This window comes from Crocodylus siamensis, chromosome 2 (assembly GCF_052110815.1).
Source record: "Crocodylus siamensis isolate JL-2025a chromosome 2, ASM5211081v1, whole genome shotgun sequence".
NCBI classification, from domain to species: Eukaryota; Metazoa; Chordata; order Crocodylia; family Crocodylidae; genus Crocodylus; species Crocodylus siamensis.
Genome location: NC_143396.1, coordinates 180,073,176 through 180,091,263, shown reverse-complemented (window position 1 = coordinate 180,091,263; position 18,088 = coordinate 180,073,176). Strand labels below are relative to the sequence as shown.

The 18,088-nt window shown below is 48.7% G+C and overlaps 1 protein-coding gene across 7 annotated transcripts in view; it reads left to right on the top strand.

Annotated features, from left to right (window-relative positions):
* DUSP8 (dual specificity phosphatase 8) overlaps positions 1-15,584 on the top strand; it is a 78,212-nt gene extending 62,628 nt beyond the window's left edge. For all 7 annotated transcript variants that reach the window (XM_090032461.1, XM_090032463.1, XM_090032462.1 and 4 more), the window contains 4 exons: positions 7,819-7,985; positions 11,218-11,377; positions 12,639-12,762; positions 13,456-15,584. In XM_090032461.1, the coding sequence (XP_089888587.1) occupies positions 7,819-7,985; positions 11,218-11,377; positions 12,639-12,762; positions 13,456-14,590 (1,586 nt within the window). In that variant the 3' untranslated portion in view covers positions 14,591-15,584. The remainder of the gene's footprint in view (positions 1-7,818; positions 7,986-11,217; positions 11,378-12,638; positions 12,763-13,455) is intronic.
* The last annotated feature ends 2,504 nt before the right edge of the window (positions 15,585-18,088 follow it).

Sequence of the window (18,088 nt, the reverse complement as noted above, 5' to 3'; positions counted from 1 at the left end):
CCTTCCTACATGCTGCTGAGGGAGCATCTTTGAAGCCTCTGCATGTTTTAGTGAGACCTGTGTGTGGCAGACCCTGAAGGAGAGAAGCCCGCTATGATAATGTGGTTTTCTTCCTCAAATGCTGGAGGCACTGGCAGTGTGGGAGTGTGCATGTCCCAGAGCAGATGCACTTAAGCACCTCCAGGCACAGGCTGCGTTGATTATATGGGCTTTAGACCTGCACCATGCTGTGTCAAACCAGCAGGTGGGGCTTTAAGCTGCAGCACAGGCTCCAGCACCTGTCTTTAAGGCAGGTATTGTGGCAACATCAGGAAGGTGACTGTAGCAGCAGCTGCAATTAAACAGCAGTTCCAGGATCGGTGCAGACCAGCTGCTACCTGTCCATATGATGAACCTCCAGGGTCTCCGTCTATACCCTGAGAGAGGAGAGAAAGACACAGAAAGGGCAGGAGTCCTGCCAGAGCAAAGGGTAGCTGTCATTCTCTCTTCCACATAAACTTGGTCTCCCTGCACATGGCCCCAGTAGACACCTTGGCTCTTGCTGACAGGGCAAAGTGTCAAGTGAAAGTCCACCTGCCCCTCGAAGTGCCCTACTGGAGGGACTATGAGATGAGGGGTGGCATAGCTCATGGCATATTTGTTCGTAGCAGAGAGGGCGATGTTGTATGTCACCAAGGGGTTACCGGCATTCCTGGGAGTGGGAAAGATGGCACCCCCATGGGTGAAGGGCTGCCTCTGTGCTAGGGCATTGGCATGGGTGGTTGTTTCTTATTTTACTTGCCTCAGACCTAGCCCTGCCCCACTGAAGTCTTGCCATTGACTTTACTGGGAACAGGACCTTGGTCCCAGTGCTGTGGATGTGGAATGTGCTTCACTAGAAATAAACAGGAAGCCAAAGGCTTAAAACAAAAAGTTACCAGTCTCTCAAGCCCGGTTTGCCCCACGATCCCTTCTGTGTATTTCATGGTACCAGCTGTTGCTTCCAGCTTGCAAAGAAACCCTGACTGGGAGGAACAAACATCACAGCTGGCTAGGCCCAACATGCTCCCATAAAGTGGAACGGAATTCCCCCCTTCCTCCCCCCTATGAAGAACAGCTAGCCCTGTTTAAGGTGCCACATGTCCCTTTTGATCTCACTTCAGCACCTCCACTCCCTTCTCCATCTAGCCTTGTTATCTCAAAGGCTTTTTCCAAACCTTTCAATCCACAGACAGGCATAAGAAGTGTGCAGTCCTCTACCACACTCCCTTGGAAAGGAAAATGCTGGTGTCTTTTTATTCGGTATTGCAAGCTCTTAATCGGACCCCCCTTCCCGGCTCTTAGAGCTTCTTTCACAGCTGCTAGCTTTGTCTGTGATCCTTGTGAGAGTGGCAGTGGAGTGGCTTCATGCTGTCTGGCTTGGTGTAAATAAAGCGAATGGGGAATTCTTGTTCTTACTGAGCTGGAGCTTCCTTCTATGATGCCGTTCACCTTATGGGTTTATAAACCCCAAGAGCCTGAGCTTGCAAGCTAGAGATAAGGCAGCATGGCACGGTCCCACTGCCTCCACCTGGAACTTATTCAACATTGTGCAGTACTCTGCCCCTCCACATGTGCCCAGTTCAATGAAACACTAGGGAGTGCATGAGAGAGAGCACTCCTTCACTGACAGAAGGTGTAGACTAGAAGACCGAGTAGGTCTTTCCTGTCCTCTATGCCTTGGATGTGATCTGGCACATCCTGGCTGGTCTCAAAGCACGAAGCATATAGCTTAGAGGCTGGGCTTGAAGGCCAGGCCAGGGCACCCTATGGATCCAAAAATCTGGTGGCTGGGAAGAAATGCCTGTGTTAATTGCTTCTTCCCTGCTGCCATGGGGAGGGTGGGAGGTACAAAAGACTGGATAATTTGGCCTTGCATGCTAGATTAAGTGTGCATGGCCAGGCCAAGGTGGCATGTGCTGAGACTGGGGGGTATAGAGCCTGATCTGGGCACATGGGGCCTGACCCCACAAGGGACCCAATCCACAGACTGGCTCCACACTAGTCATCTGGCCCACCAAGCTGAAAGACTGAGCACCACTGCCCTTAGATATCTTTGGGACTCTCCACCTGGATTTGTAGGACTGACTGATTTCTCCATTTGCAGCCTGTTTGCTCCCATATGGTTTGTCCCTGGTTCCAGTGCAGCTTTGCATAGTGAGACCTAGTATTAGGGGAGCAGGAAAGATTTGCACCATGTTTGTGACTGTACAAATAATGGGCCAGATCTCTTCATCTCCCTTGACATCAGCAGAGTGACAGCAGTTTATGTAAGCTGAAGACGTGGCCCTGCATGAATAGCTACACAGCTATACTTTAAAGGGCGTACCAGAAAAGCAATTGTTCCCACTCACTCGCCACCATCCTTTTGTCCCAGGCTATTCCAGAGCCCTCCATCCCAGGAGTGGCTCTGACACAGTGCGGCTCTTTGTCCCTCTGTAGTTATAGGGATTTTCAGTTATTTTTGTCTCTGTGTTTGCTGGGTTTTGTGTGCTGGATTGTAGCCAGGCATGTGGTGAGATAACAGCACAGGGCTAAGAGGAACCTTCCTCATTTTCTCTGTAAGCCCCATATTGTTGAGTTGATGGCTCTCTTCTCTTCCTATAGGGGAAGCCCATAAGATTCTGCATGATCCACAAACAGGCAAGGTAGTGAAAAAGAAAAAGAGAAAGAGAGAAAAGATTCTGCAACTCAGAGTCCATCAGCTGCCCCAAGTGACTAATTGATGAGCTTCTCCAAGACCCCACTTTCTTCACCCCTGAACCTCCACAGTTCTCCCCCAGTGAAATATGTTTTGAATGGGAAGGGGTCACTGATCTCAGCTGGGATAACTGGGCAGCTGGGATGAGCCACAGGAGCAGTGAGGGGCTAGAACTGAGAAAAAAAAGTATTGTCCTTTAGAGTAGAAGGGTGTGCTGTTGAAGGATATTAGGAAGGGAGGTCTGGCAACGGAGGTACAGCACTGAGGAACAAGAGTCAAGAGTGATGTGATGTGATGCTCCCACTCTAGTCCTGAGCTCTTACAGACAATCAGTGCTTCAGTTTCTCTGCCTCCTAAACAAGGCTAACAGTATGTCCAGACTCTGTAAGGTGTTGAGTTCTTGAAACTCCTGGTCCCCATCCTCCCATCTCTCCCCATTGAAGTGGTAAGGCGTCAACCCTCTTAGCATGGAGGGGAAGAGGGGGGCCACAGGCACACATGCCCTCTGTTCACTTGAGCTCCACCCTTGCATGACATAGGTAATTCTAGAAGGCAGGAAAACATTGGATTTAGTAGGGAATGTTTTCTAAAGCCCTCAGGAATGCTGGAGTCTTGGCCAGGCCTAAGGTTGTGTACAGTGCAAAGGGACCAGCTCCCTTTCTTAAAGCCTCCACCAAGGCTGCTGCTTAAGGGGACATGGAGAAGAAACCCAAGATCCTTTTCCACCTACTCCATGCCAGATGCAGCTCCCCCTTGTTCTTAATTCCATGCATGCTAGGAGAATCCCATTTCCCACCCATGTCAGGGAGAGGAGAATAGTGCAAATAAAGGAAGGTAGCCTAGAAAGGGCCCCCTGTTCTGAATTATGACTGGAACGTGCAGCCCTATGTGTATCGGGGAAGGCCCAGGTATCGTTTGGAGTGCTGCCAAGGACATTCACTGCCTTTGGGGTATTTTGGAGAAGCTGTTTTGCTGTCTCAGAATGAAAGGCAAGTGGGAATAGCAGAGTTTGGGCTGGGACTTGTACTAGGAGTTTGGGTTGTTGGGGTCCAGAGTGTCAGAATCTGGGATCTTTGGCTCAGGCTGATTTCTGTGATTCTCTTGGAGACCCACACAGCTCAACAGCTGTGAGCAAGGATGTGTGAGAGGGAAAATGGGGACAGCCCTGTAATGGCCTAGGAATGTGCTGGGGAGGGGTTTCAGAAGGGTCAGAGCAGAAAATGGTAATGGCTTTGTTAGCAATGGACCCTATTGGGTAAAGTGAAGTGCCACAGCAGCCTCTCTGACTTCAGTGGGAATACCCATGTGCTCAAGTGCTCTGCTCCAGTCTGTGGTAAAGGACCATGTCTCTTCCAGAGGGTCAGGAGGGAGATGCAAGCTGGAGCCAATAGAGACATTGCTGCAACTAGTGAACACTACCGTGTACGCTGCACCCCCTCACACCCTTTCTCTCCCCACCGCCCTGGTGCCGCTTGCTTGTACTTTCCCCAAAAGAGCTGGCAAAAGATCTGCTGACAAGCAAGTGCTGGCAGGGGCAAGAGGAGAGGGGGAGATAGAGTTGCTAGGAGAGGGCAGCACGTCCCAGCCTGCTTTAGCTATGATGTCACCTCAAATGCTCCTGGCTTTTGAAGAGCGTTTTGAGCCTTTTGCAGAGTGGGCTGGCTGTTAAAGGGCACAAGTGAGGGAGAGCAGGAGGGGAGTGACATGGACTCTGATCTGCAGCCTGTATACAAGGGCATTGGGACAAAGCCAGGGAATCTGCACATGTCTGCTCCAGGTGGGAGGCTAATTTCAGTGCCATTGAAAGCGTTCCTAAGCCTTTTCAGTGGCTATTTTGTGTGAAGCAGATTCTAGTCCCTTTGAAGCCATGCATTTTTTGCAAGAGGAAATACCATCTTCCTCCTGGTCCTCCGAATGAAAATGAAGGAGAAGTTCTTTTCTTTTCCTGGGGGTCAGAAGCTTGGATAAGAGATAAAGTAGCCCCAGGGAAGGGATTAAGAAGTAGCCTGGGCTGCTAGTAGGGTTGCCTGTGTCAACTGAACCTCTTCTGTAGCTTCTAGATGTTTGGGTTATTTGCACTCAGAATTGAGATGTCCACATATACTGCCTCTACTCAGCCTGGTGATTTATGTCCTTTGTCCAAACTGATGGGGGGGGGGGGACAGGGGTAACCAGAGTTCTTTCTTTCAGTCTGATTTCATATCTCGATTGAGGAGTGATGTCATGGCAGAAAGAGCAAAGGGGAGGGAAATACTGGGTGCTTTAGCATTTCATGTCCCAGTGTGCCAGGTCTTTGGGCTGGTTCTGGTTATATCTGACAGTGATGTGGAGGGAGCTTTATAGGAGAGGAGGCATGTTGCAGGTTGAAGGTCAGTTTGTCCTCCAAAGTGGTGGCTTCTGATGCGTGCTGCTGCCGAGTGGATATAAAGGAGATAAAGCATTGGACTCTAGGTGAGGATGAAATAAGTGCCCCTCCAGTGCAGTCTAGGGTCTCCAGAAATTGGAACATCAGGTATGTCCTTTGTTTGGAGGGGAAAGACTGTGAATATCTTGCAAGTCTTGGTAGTCAAGGCAGTTGGTCAGAAGCCTAGGTGCTATAGATTTTCAAACATATCAGGTCTGGGGCTATATACTGTGGAAACTATTATCTCACTCCTGCTCCAAATAACTCAAGGTTTAGAGTCAACCCCAGTGTGGGTTTCTCAGATGGAGCCTCACACTATGCTCCAGTTAAGGTAAGGAGGAACCCTTGAAAAGGTGAATCTTTGTGTAGGGAACTGTTGGCAAAAACCTAGTGAGGGGCTATCCTGGGTCTTCCCATATATCCCTAGAGAAAAAGTGATAGGGTGGAAGGTCCTTTATTGAATAAAAGCTTTGGTTCAGTTGTGAGGGTGGGACTGGGACTCTAATTGTATTGGATCCATCTTTGTAGACACAATGACTTGGATTTTCAAAAGGAATTAGTGGAGTCAGGTATTCACAGTTGTTTGAAAGTCACCAGGAATTAGACATCAGCTCTGCTTAGCCCTTTGAAATATACCAGCATCTTTTTAGCATCCACTGATTAAACCACCAGGGATTTGCATCACTCAGCACCCTTTGTAGTGATGCTGGCATTTGCCTTTGTAACATAAAGTAGAGTTAGTTTTTTTCCCCTAAGTGTTTCCAGACTTAACTCTGGTATGGAAGAGGCAGAGGTAGATGTTAGAAGACTGCTTCAGAAAATATAAGTGATTTCTTACTTGTGTAAGAACCCTAGGATAGCATGAGAAGGGTGTGCACTCAGCATTTCTCTGTAAATTCTGCATTTGTATATACCAGCAAAGGGGTTGACTCAGGTCCCCATCCTGGCTATGCCACTGATCTTACTCAGGTCACTCCACTTCCCAGAGCTTCAGAATCCCCAGCCACAGGATGAGATGATGCTGCAACCTAGTGACATGGGAAGATCCTAAAATCTGTTAAGGCACATGCTGCACCTGGAGACCCATAGCTGGAAAACATGGTGTCATTGTCATTCCTGCCATTTGAGTTCGGCGATCATTTTCAGACACTCTAGAGCAGTGGTTTTCAATCTTTTTTCATTTGCAGACCCCTTTGGAAATTTTGAATGGAGTTGCAGAACCCTTTGAATTGTAAATGTGGGTATTCACATACTTTTAAGTGATCACAGTAATCTTTTGTGGAACTGTGTCTGCCGACCACAGGCTGAAAACCATTGCTGTAGAGGAGCTGGTTTGCGTGTGGACCCGAGTATTCACAATTCTAGCAACAGTATCAGCTTTGATGGCCAGTCCATCTCTCTCATGCCCACCTCTGGGTTTTCCTTCCTAAGGTTGGCCTGTAGGGATTTCTGGTATGAGACTGCAGCCTGGTGCAGGGCAGCAAATTGGTCAGTACTCGCTATCACATTTAGCAACATCTGACCATGAAAATTTGCCCAGAAATCTGTTCAAAAGAAATCAGATTCTGCCTTTTTGGTCCAAATATTTTCTCTGTCCCAGCCCTCTACACCCCCCCCCGTCTGCAGACTCACTTTTCTAATTGGTGTTCTACACACATGTCCACGCAATTAGGCAAGCATTCAGCTGTGAATGAGAGAAGAGCTGCATTTGTGTGCGTCTGTATGTGGATATGTGTAAAATGCCATTAATATGCTGCGTGAATGTGACTCTGATCCAGTCCAACTACAAAGGTCCGCAGCTATTGGTGTTGAGATCCTGTCAGAAATAAACAAGCTAAGCAGGGTTGGACTGGATGTATTGAATACCTCCAAGGAATGGCTGAGCCCTGTCAGAAGGGGTGATGGGGATTGCTTAACTGACCCTTGTCCTTAAAAAACAGCCAGTACAGTACAAACAGCTTCCAGACCGGTGGATTGCTGTCTTCTGGGTAACTCAAAAGCTGGGTGCTGACCACTTATAGCCACTAAAGATCCTATGGCCCCCTTCAAAAGAGGAAGTGAGTTAGTCCTGGTGGTGCGGCCAGATTCTAACGGAGATCTTGCCGACCCAAAATTCTCCTTCTTGCTTTCAGTGTGTTTGTATTTAACTATAAGTTTACAATGCCCGCTGCTATGATGCTTGGTTTTCTACACTTCAGCTCCGTAGTCACTGACCGTGACGGATGTGTCCTGCTTGTTAAGGAAAACCACACTTGATTGTCTTCAGCTTAGTAGGTGGATGCGTGAAGAGTGATTTACCCCACTGCAATTATGAAGAGGATGCCTTCAATCAAGTTAGAAATAGCAGAGTGTAGGATCTTGCTGGAATTATATGTGCTGTAACACCCAAATACAGTCAGGAAAGGAAAGGGCTAAAGGTGTTGCTTGGAATCTTGAATCTCAGTTATATGCTGGCTGGTTTAGAGAGAAGCCACACAGTTGTCATAGCATTAAAACTTCCAGCGGGGCTGGTGAGATCATGCTTGACTGTGGTTGTGTCAGATGCCCAACATGGTGTTCAGATTAGTGGCATGTTAGCACAAAGTGACTTTGACCATGTTCGAAGCCCCATTGTGCTAGGCAGTGTATATACGATGAGTGAGAGACAAATCCTGCCCTTAAAGAGTGCATAATCTAAATCTCCTTCTCTCCACAGGGGGCTTTGCCACCTTCTCCTCTTGCTTCCCAGGCCTCTGTGAGGGGAAGCCAGCTGCCATCTTGCCAATGAGTATCTCCCAGCCATGCTTGCCAGTAGCCAACGTTGGTCCCACCCGCATCCTGCCACATCTCTACTTGGGCTCCCAGAAAGACGTCTTAAACAAGGTACGCATCCTCACTGGCAAAGAGACACACCAACCCTATGCCTGGTTTTGCTCTTTTCATACATCAGGGGTGGCACTGCTCGCACAGGTGGGGAAGATAGCTCATTTCCAGTTTGAGACTAGTGTGCCTGTAACTTTCAGTGGTCTGTCTAATGGTTTTGCCGGTCCAACCCCAATAAGGAGCAGCAGCACACGTACAGAGAGGGCCTTCAGATTGGCAGGAGTCTTGCTAAATTTTTGCTGTTGTCCTGCTGAGATGTAGTCCTGAGGAGGTTGGGATCGGCATGCCTTTCCTCTGCATCGTGATGGGAGCTTCGCAATTCCTCTTAGCACTGGACTTAACAGCAGCAAAGTGCAAGGAAGCATAGTCAGGAAAATGTATGGAAAAGTAGATCTGTTAGGAGGTGGAATCCAAGCTGCAAGGGAGCAGAGAATAGCACCAGGACCTCACTGCAAGGGAAGCCCTGAGAGAGTTGCAGCAGAGAAGCCATCTTCTCTCACTGCTCCTTCCTACCAACCAGACTAATAAGACTAATGCTATCCTCAGCCACTTCTTGAGCCGCTAGGGAGCCAGCGGGAGGAGAGTTAAGCTGAGACAAGTAGATGTAGGAGAGAGGGGTGGGGTGAGCAGCGACAGTTGGAAGCAGGGGCCTGAAAATGGACAAAGATTTGCTTTTGGGAAGGAAGGAAAGGAGGGAAAAGAGGGGCACTGTCTTTTTAAAGGTGCCAGAGTGTTTGGCCAGTGATGTCACTTCAAGGAAGGAATTTTGTTTAAAGGGGAAAAAAACAAATAAGAGAAGAAAGAAACAGAAATTGTAGTTAAAATTCCTACGGGCACCTACCGCAGAGCAGGGGGGAGCCAGCCGGCCGGCCATTCGTGCCCGGGGGCAGTGTGGGGGGAGTGGGCCAGGGTAGAAGCATCTGACGGGTAGTGGGGGTGGACGTGGAAAGGAGAGAGAGAAATTATATACAGGGAGTAGAAGGAAATGAAAGAGAAACACGCCAGGAATGCAAGCTTGGGAGCCAGGCTGGCTCTCTAGAGCTGAGGTTAGGCTTCTCCGGAGCCTGCTGAGGAGCAGACTCTTATGTAAGCATAGTTAGGACAAGACCCACGATGTGGATCAAATGGTCAAAGAATCCTGAGGCAAAATATCAGATGTGTCTCCTGTATGTTAGGCTAAGTCATTTTCAGTACCCTCTTCCCCTTCCCAATCCCTGAATTGGCTTTTTACTCACTCCTTCACTCCAAGAGTTGTTTTCTCCCCCCACCCCATGCACTGAGATGATAGGTACCTTGTGGCCACTGGAGCATTAAAAATCATGGCCAGACATGAGGATGAGCTTGCAGAGAGCAACTCTGTGATGCTTCAGCAACCCAAAGCCATGGATATGCACAACTGACCCCATTCATCACAATCCTACTCATCCCTCATGCTGGCTTCACCTGCCTGGCTTCTGCCATACTGAAGGGTTCACCCTGTGATGGGGGAGGTTCTCTTATTCTTTTTTTTCCTCAGGTCACTCTCTCTTCCATGGTGATTTTTATTTCCAACCGCTTTTCCCTCCTGTTTTAATCCTGTATCATCCTCCAAAGAAACACAATATATTTTAAGATCCAACCACTGGAATCCCATGAGTTACAGATGATTCCCCTTGTTTCAGGCAATGTAATTTTGAATTTTTGAGCATGGGAGGAACAACAGGCTGCATTCACTCCTGTGCTCTGGTGCCTTGTGGCACACTAGCACTGCTTAGCCCTTGAGATGGGTTAGAGATTGATGTACGGGCATCTGCTCTGTGAGCAAGACAAGGTCAGTGCTCCATGACCTTGAATGATCCATGAATACTCCCTGTCTGACTGCATCACCCCACCACCACCTCTTTTTGCATTTAGTTTCCATAAACATGTAGGCAAATGGGGAACATTAAGTGGCTATGGCAGGGATACAGGTTGTAGCCATATTGGGCTACAGGCAAAAGAAATCAAAACTCATGGTAGAGATGATCTCTTTTAGTCAACCTAGATATCTGCAAAACAAATTCTTTATTTGCAAGCTTTCAGGCACACTCACCTTTCTTCAATGTAAAGATTGTAAAATTTCTCCTAGGTGGAAATGAAAATTTGTATTTCACAGGAACGCTAAAGGTTCTGTAAGATATCCTGGTTGGAAAAGTTCATATTGTGCAAATTAGGCTCAGATAAAAGTTAGAGCAGTCTATTTATCTCAGAGTTGTCTGATGACAAACAGGATGTTGGATTATATTTCCTTCTGGTTATAATATTTCCTGTTTCACAGGAGGGTGGGTAGGTTAAGTGCTCTTCTAGGTAAGGAATTTCTCTTGTGTTGAGGCAGCTTTGTGCTCTGTAAAAGTGCAAATTTAGCTGGCAGGAGCAAGGGTGTCAGCTTCCATGCGTCAAAGTGTTGATTTTTGCTTTCTTCTTGTAAAATTATGAAGTTTTCATTTTAAAAATGGCGAAATTCATTATCTTCCATGTTTCAGGGATTCAGGTTGTAGCTGTATTGGTCTACCGGCAAAAGGAATCAGAACTCATGGTAGAGATGATTATCATTTGCACAAAACCAATCCCAGAATGATTAATCCCAAGTGTTTCCTCCAAAGCCACGATTACAGTAAGGAAACAGTACACCAGGAAGTAAACTGAAATGCATCACATGACTGCTATGTGTCCCAACCAAAACAGCTTATATTCTGAATTACCGGTTGCCAGTGCCCGTAACTGTATTTGGCTGCGACCAGTTTTTAAGCCACTCATAGGCTAACACTGACTTCTGTAAACCAGCTAGTGAAAAACGTTGAACAGCAGGCCTTTTGCAGGCTATTTAGAACCAGAGAAAATGGGCTGACTTTGATAAATGAATGCATTGTTTGTTTCCAGTAGCAAATACATCTCCCAGTGAGGTGCTCAATCCCCCAAAACAATCTTTCCTGAGAGTTCATGTACAACAGACATTGTTTTGTTTATCCTCATCATCATTTCCCACTCTGTCTCTAGCCCCTGGATTCTTACTCTTTCCCCCCCCACAACTCTGAGACATAAGGAAAGGACAGAATGGTTAGGAACTCAAAGGAGCATCGTTCGTGAAGTTTCACCTAGGAACAACGGCTACAAAAATAGAGTAGCAACCACTACTTTAAGAGCTATGCTGCCTTTAACATGCTCAGATCCCGTTGTATAACACCACATCACCCAGTTGCTTCTCTCTCTCCAGGACCTGATGACTCAGAATGGGATAAGCTACGTCCTCAATGCCAGCAACTCCTGCCCCAAGCCTGACTTCATCTGTGATAGTCATTTCATGCGCATTCCTGTCAATGACAACTACTGTGAGAAGTTGCTTCCCTGGCTGGACAAGTCCATTGAGTTCATTGGTGAGACAGCTCTCTGAATAGCTGGGCCTTTATTTATTAGCTTCATCTTAAGTGTTATCCATGTTACGGTGACCCCAGGAACTGGGAATGGGCTCTGCATTCCTTGTCTTTGCCAGTTGCAAAGCACAGACTCTTTTTCCCTCATTTTCTTGTTCAAACCGCCCATGCCCCTTCACCCACAGCTATGTGCAAAGTACAATGTGTGCTTTCAGCATCTACATGTGCGCAGCTATTAGGCTACAGTAAATGAATTTACTCCACAGCAGGTTGGGGTATACAAGTACTATCCTGCTGCAGAGTAAAAACTCCCTTGTGCCTCAGTCAGCCCCTCTGCAGCATATGGAGCCAGCAGGAGCAGCCCTGGGCTGGCAGGCTGACCACCAGGGCCCCCTGCCAGCTGGGGCTGCTCCAGCCCAGCTCCACATGCTGTGCATGAATAAACTCCAGAGCTGCTCCAGAATTAATTTCTCCTGGGTGCACATTCAAACGGTGCACCCAGGAACAAAAAACTCCAGAGCAGTAAGCCCTGGAGTTTATTCATGTGCGCTAATTTCATGTGTAGACATGCTCATCACCTCAGAGACTTGCTGTCTTCCTCAGTCCAGACCAATCCCTGGCCTTTGGGCAGTGAGAAGCGGGTAGCAGAAGGAACAGTTCTCCTGGAACTGAAACACTGACTTCATTTGGCCAATACCTTCACCAGGAAAACCACCGCTGATTAACAGCTTTGGCAGAGGGGCCAAAGGTAGGGGTGGGGACGGGGATGTTCAGTCTCCGTGACCCATCCCATGTCAGCCCAGAATCCTATTGACAGGGTAGTTTGTGAGGGATGTCTGCTTTGTGGCCAGTCAGGTTATAGCCATTCTGTGATTCAGCCTAAGGCTTTGGTCTCCAGGACAGGCAGCCTGGCATCTTCACCAGAACTCAGGCCGTTTCTAACGTGTGACCCCAGTGAGCACATTGTGCAAGTGGTAACACTGTACACAATTAAAAGGAGCTTCTTGTGAAGGTCTAAGGGAGACTCAGGGTGGGATATTCCCGTATTACAAATGGGGAAACTAAGGCACAGAGAAGTCAGGTGGTTTGCCCTAGGTCCCACAGTGAGTCAGCACCAAAACCAATAGAGCCCAAAGGTCCTGACTCAGTCCCCACTGGAGTCCATGTGTGTGGGTGGAGAGTGAGGATAGAATAAGTCTGTCCACAGTCTCTGGGGACATCACACTGAAAGTTGTTTTTTTCTGCTTCTTGTCCTGTGCTGCAGACAAGGCCAAGGTCTCCAGCTGCCAGGTGATAGTACACTGCTTAGCAGGGATTTCCCGCTCAGCCACCATTGCCATTGCTTATATCATGAAGACTATGGGCATGTCTTCAGATGACGCCTACAGGTAGGTGCTCTCCAGAAGAAGGAAGCACAAAAGCTCGCTACCAAGCTTTACCTTCACAAAGGGAAATAAGATGGGCCTAGGAGGAGTGAGGCTGTAGGAGAGGCTTTCCAAAGATTGTCTGGAGTGAATCTCCTGAGTGTTACCAGGACTGGCCCTATATTACCTGTCAAGAGGTGCTGTGCCCCTACTGGGATGCACTCTGTATAGCTGTACCAGGGTGGCAGCATGCAACCTTCCTCCTCACTGTTGTCCCATCAGAGGAAGTGGTGGGCCCAGCTTCAAGCAGCAGTAACCGTGACCTGGCCAGCTAACACCACAATGGTGTCATTTTGGGAGTGGTTTCTAAAAATATTATGTCCATAAAGAGAACTGGTGGAAAGAGAAATCTGGAATCTAAGCAGTGCTGGATCTACCTACAGCGCTCCCTCTAAGCTCCGCGGTATGCGCGGCTGCATAGGCACGCCTGGCAGTGCAGCATGAGCACACATGTGGAGCCACACACACCATGCAGCTTAGAGGGAGTGCTGTCTACCTATCCAGGCTGCTGTGAGGCACTGTTGTGATTTCCCCCTGCTCTGTTGAAGTTCTGGCAGAGTGCTCTGGACACCAGTGATGCATCCTGGTCAAGGGCATCCTGACTGGTAGGTGAAGATCCCATGATGATCACGACTATTTGCTTGTCTGCACCTGCAGGTTTGTCAAAGACCGACGCCCGTCCATATCGCCCAACTTCAACTTCCTGGGCCAGCTCCTGGAGTATGAGAGGAGCCTGAAACGCCTCAAGGCTTTAAAGGCCCAAGGTGATCGGAGTGAGGGTGATGCCCCACAAGATGCAGCTGAGGTGCCTGAGAGCAGCAGGCACCCGACACCTACCTCAGACAAGGCTGAGGAGACGCCAAAAAGCACAAGCTCAGTGCCCCCGTCCAGCGACCCTGAGAGGCCTGCAGGAGCTCCCAAAATTGTCTCGCCCACAGCACTACAGCAAGGACTCAATGGCTTGCACCTGTCCTCAGAACGCATTCAAGACACCAACCGACTAAAGCGCTCCTTCTCCTTGGACATCAAGTCGGCCTATTCCCCTGGCTTGAGGCAGGATGCCCCAGGCCCTGTCGACACAGGGGAAACCCCCAAGCTTTGCAAGTTGGACAGCCCTTCTGGACCCAATGGCATGTGCCAGTTCTCACCCGTGCCTGACAGCCCTGACTGGCCCAGTGGGCCAGACTTCCTTCTGGAGGCCAAGGTACGGCAGAGGCGAAAGCACAGGCACCAGGCGGGCTCCCCCGCCCATGGACTGAGCCTCAACTTCAGCGGGATGTGTACTATGCACAAAAGCACCAGTGTGGAGGATAGCCTCAAGCAGACACTACGGCTGAGCCTCCCCAATACAGGGCAGCAGCCTATGCAGCCAGCTGCAGCGCCGAACTCCACCGGCGGAGGGGGGGTTGGCTCCTGGGGCGTGCACTTAGAGTCACCCAGCACCCCATCTTCAGAGACCCCCTGGTACTTTGGCACAGACTCAACAGCGAGCAGTGGCAGTGGTGGAGGGAATGCAGCCCTGTTTGCCAGCGCCAGCTCATACTCCTCATTCAGCTGCAACACCATCCAGAGCAGCTGTGAGATCAGACTGAGAGACAAGCAGAGGGCAGAGCAGAGGGACGGGCGGCACAGCTGGCATGAGGATGCCAACACCGAGAAGCAGTTCAAGAGGAGGAGCTGCCAAATGGAGTTCGAGGAGACCATGTCAGAGGGCAGGTCCCGGGAAGACCTGGGCAAAATCGGGAAACAGTCTAGCTTTTCGGGCAGCATGGAAATCATTGAGGTGTCCTGACATTGATCCAGGAAGTTGGAAAGCTGGGGCAGGGTGGGATATTTAATGGGGATAAGGCAAGGTGGGGTGGCAGGGCGGGGGACAGGGAGGGGAGGAGTATTTATATCGGTGTGTGTATTTCCAGGTGCACACACGCCAAAACAGAAGCAGAGACAAATGAATCCAAAGTCAAGAAACATGATGGTCCAAGCTTAGTGCCTCTTCCCACTCCTCCCCACAGCCATCCCCTCCCTTCCTTCCTCCACCCAACCTACCCCACCCCAGCCACTTTCCCTTTTGGGAGGGAGGAGCTGACAAACTCTTTCCCATCTGAGTCCTTTGCTCCCACGTCCAGAGAATGGCTTGCGGGAGTGATGGGGGAGCTAGCTGACTATCAGCTGGAATGAGATGCAGACTCTTGATACCGAGTATCCAACAGTTGAATGCTCAGCTTAAAGTTCAGGGTGGGGAGGGGAACTGCTTTTCTTTTTAGCAGCAGATAAGCAATCGAAGAGGGGTGCTGGTCATCGTGCAGAGCACAGCATTTTCCTGACCCATGGGACGGGGCAGAAGCATCGCTTGTCCCTGCTCCCTTCCCTTTTGTCAGGCTGGGGGGATGGAAAATTGGCAGTTTCCTCCCAGGGGTGGAACAGGGAAAACCATTGGGGATGTTTGCCCTTCTTTTTTTTCCCCCTCAATGCACTAAGCATGTGCCCCCGTGTTTCTCTGGCTAAATATGCTAATAATGCTGCACGAGAGCGGCCCTATACATATATAAATATATATTATATATAATATAAAAAACACACACACACAGACACACACAGAAAAAAAGTAAATGGTTTTACTGCAATTTTTATTGAGACGTAAATAATATTTCAATTTTTTTGTTTGTTTTTAATTTATTGAAGCTGTTCATTCTGGCAATGATTTGCAGACAATGTGGGGCGGTACTTTCAGCTCTATTTTTACTGTGTATGGTATTTAAATCTGAAACACGAGTTTCTAAGCAATATCTGAGGCCTGTGGCTCCTTCTGTAGCACTTGTCGGCGACAAAGATATCCCTCTGGGCAAGGCAAAAATGGGACAGGAAAATATCTTTTTTGTGTGGTTTTTTTTTAAAAAAAAACAACAAAATAATCTCCTTACAACACAAACTGAGCCAGGAAAATCCCTCCTAAAAGTTTCTTCTTTACCTCTTGGTTCTTATATGTTTCTCTCCAGTCTCCATTGCAGACACAGAACAATTCCTTCTCCGGGCGGTGGGCCGGAAGAGCTGGCTTTGTCCTGTGGACATGTTGCCGGAGACTCTTAAGATCATTGAGGGAGGGTTCGGGGTTGACTGAAATGAGGGTGCTGTGGAGATCAGGAGCTGGGGAGAAGTCTTGGTCAGGGTGCAACATCCTGTCCTGGGCAGTGTTAGGAAAACTGTCCCCTGTGGGCTTGATGCCCTTTCCCTAAGCTCAGCCTCCCCTTGGGAGCAAGTGAGAAGACAAATAGTGAGCCCTCCCTGCCCTTCCAGGTCCCCTGGTTCCACTGTTGCCCTTCCAGTGTTACTCTGGAGAGAAATAACAGCCTCATCCCGAGGAAAGCACGGAGTTATTTCTTGGGGTAGCAGAGCGAACCCCAGCGGGGCTCTGAGGTTCCCGCCTGCAAGACAGTGTTAGCTGGTGACCTCGGGGGGGGGGGACGGGAAATGGGGAGGTCAGTGTGTAGTGTTGCTCAGTATTTCAGTACCAGTTCTGCATGTGTGTGCACATGGGTGTGCGTGTGTACGTGCACACACTGGGAGTCTCAGTGGGAGTGACGGCAGGCAGGGAGAGAGCCATCTGAAGGCAAAGGTGAAGCCAGTGAAAGACTCCACTGAATGGCCATTTGGGGGAAGATGTAAAGGAAGGGAGTGGACCGAAAGGCTTGAAACCAAACCAGAACATTGGGGATTTAGCCTGGGCACATCTCCCCCTCCTCAGCCTTTCACTGCCAGGCCCACATCCAGCAGCTAGCATCCTCCCTCCCTCCTCCGGTGTGTTGTTAAGATCTGTTTCACCATTTTCTTGTCCGGGTTTCTCCTTTTATTTTGCTTCGGAGACATTCTGTCAATTGACCATTTTAGCGAGAGTGAAGTGAACGTGACGGCTCATTCTTGTGCAGCTGAAGGCAAGGCCTCTGACCCCAAGGAAACGTACCTCATCTGTCTCTCGGGAGCAAAGGGTGAGGGTTTCCTAGGGAGATCCTTCTGTCTGGGATTCTTCAATTGATTTATTTTGGGAATAATGAAGGGCCCCTTAGGGACTCTGCCATGGACTGAGGAAATGAGGTCCTACTGTCTTTGAAGTGCAAGGAAGATCCACCTCCAGCAGGGAAATAAGCAGTCAGAGAGCTTTGGTAATTTGGAAAGGACAGGCAGGGATGCAGGAGCCCAAGTAACCATTCCCTGATGCATCTGCCCTCTCTCAAAAGTCCCTGTACTGATGGGGAGTGAAGCCCTTGTCCCAAAAACCCGTGTTTCTCCCAGGCAGCAGGAGACTTCAACCTGGCTAAGAAGCCCAGACTTGATATGGCAGACTCAGCACTGCCTCTGCTGCTAAGGACGTTTTTTTTTTCTCTCAGTGGCTGTCTTTGCTTTCCACCTTTTAGTGTCACGCTAGTTTTCAAGCTAATACCTCAGGGGTTTTTGTTTGTGTGTCATTATTAATGTTGTATAATTATGGGCTTTTCTCATACGTTCGTTCCCTTTCCATTTCTTTCTTTCTTTTCTTTTTTTTTGTGTTGTTTGTTTTTAGTTTGAAATCAAACTACACAAGACAAAAAAAAAAAATCTCAGGTTTAAATCTTAACCACAAAACAAAGCTGTGAGGAGCTGCAGTAATAATAATACTGCTCTGGTTGCATCAGATTGTTGCTTTCCTTCTGAACATGGTCTGTCTCTGCTGCTGTGTGCATGTTCTGAGCAAAAAGGGGTCTCCAGGCAGAGACTGCTGCCATTAAGCTTTTTGAGTTTTGTTTTGGTTTTTTTAAAGGGGTGATAGAAGTTCGGATGTTCCAAATGATCCTGTCTCGTACCCCAAAAATGGGCTGGTGTGGGTGGTGGGACAAGGAGGAATGTGGATGATGAAAGGTGTATGTTTGGGGGGAGGTTTTGGGGGGGGTTGTTTTTTTGCTGGGAGATTAATAAAATGTAAGCTTTGATTGATGACCCCTTTGCCTACCCCACCCTCCCCCATCTCCTGACAACTGTTTTGAAAGAGGGGTATGCTCACTTTCCCCTCTTCTTCAAAGCATCACAGTCACATTTCCTCTTGCAAGCACTTCATACTCGCTCAGTGTTGCCGACTAGACTGCTTCAGGGGGTAGGGGGTAGGAGGATTCTGTCTCCTGCCTGCTTGTGCAGAGCTGTATCTAGCATTGCTAGGGGATGGTACTGAAAGGGAGGCGGTGTGTCACCTAACACTTCCCATCGCTACTGGATTGGGAGGCCTACAGTGCAGAAAAGCTTTCCATAGGATTCTTCAGTTTTT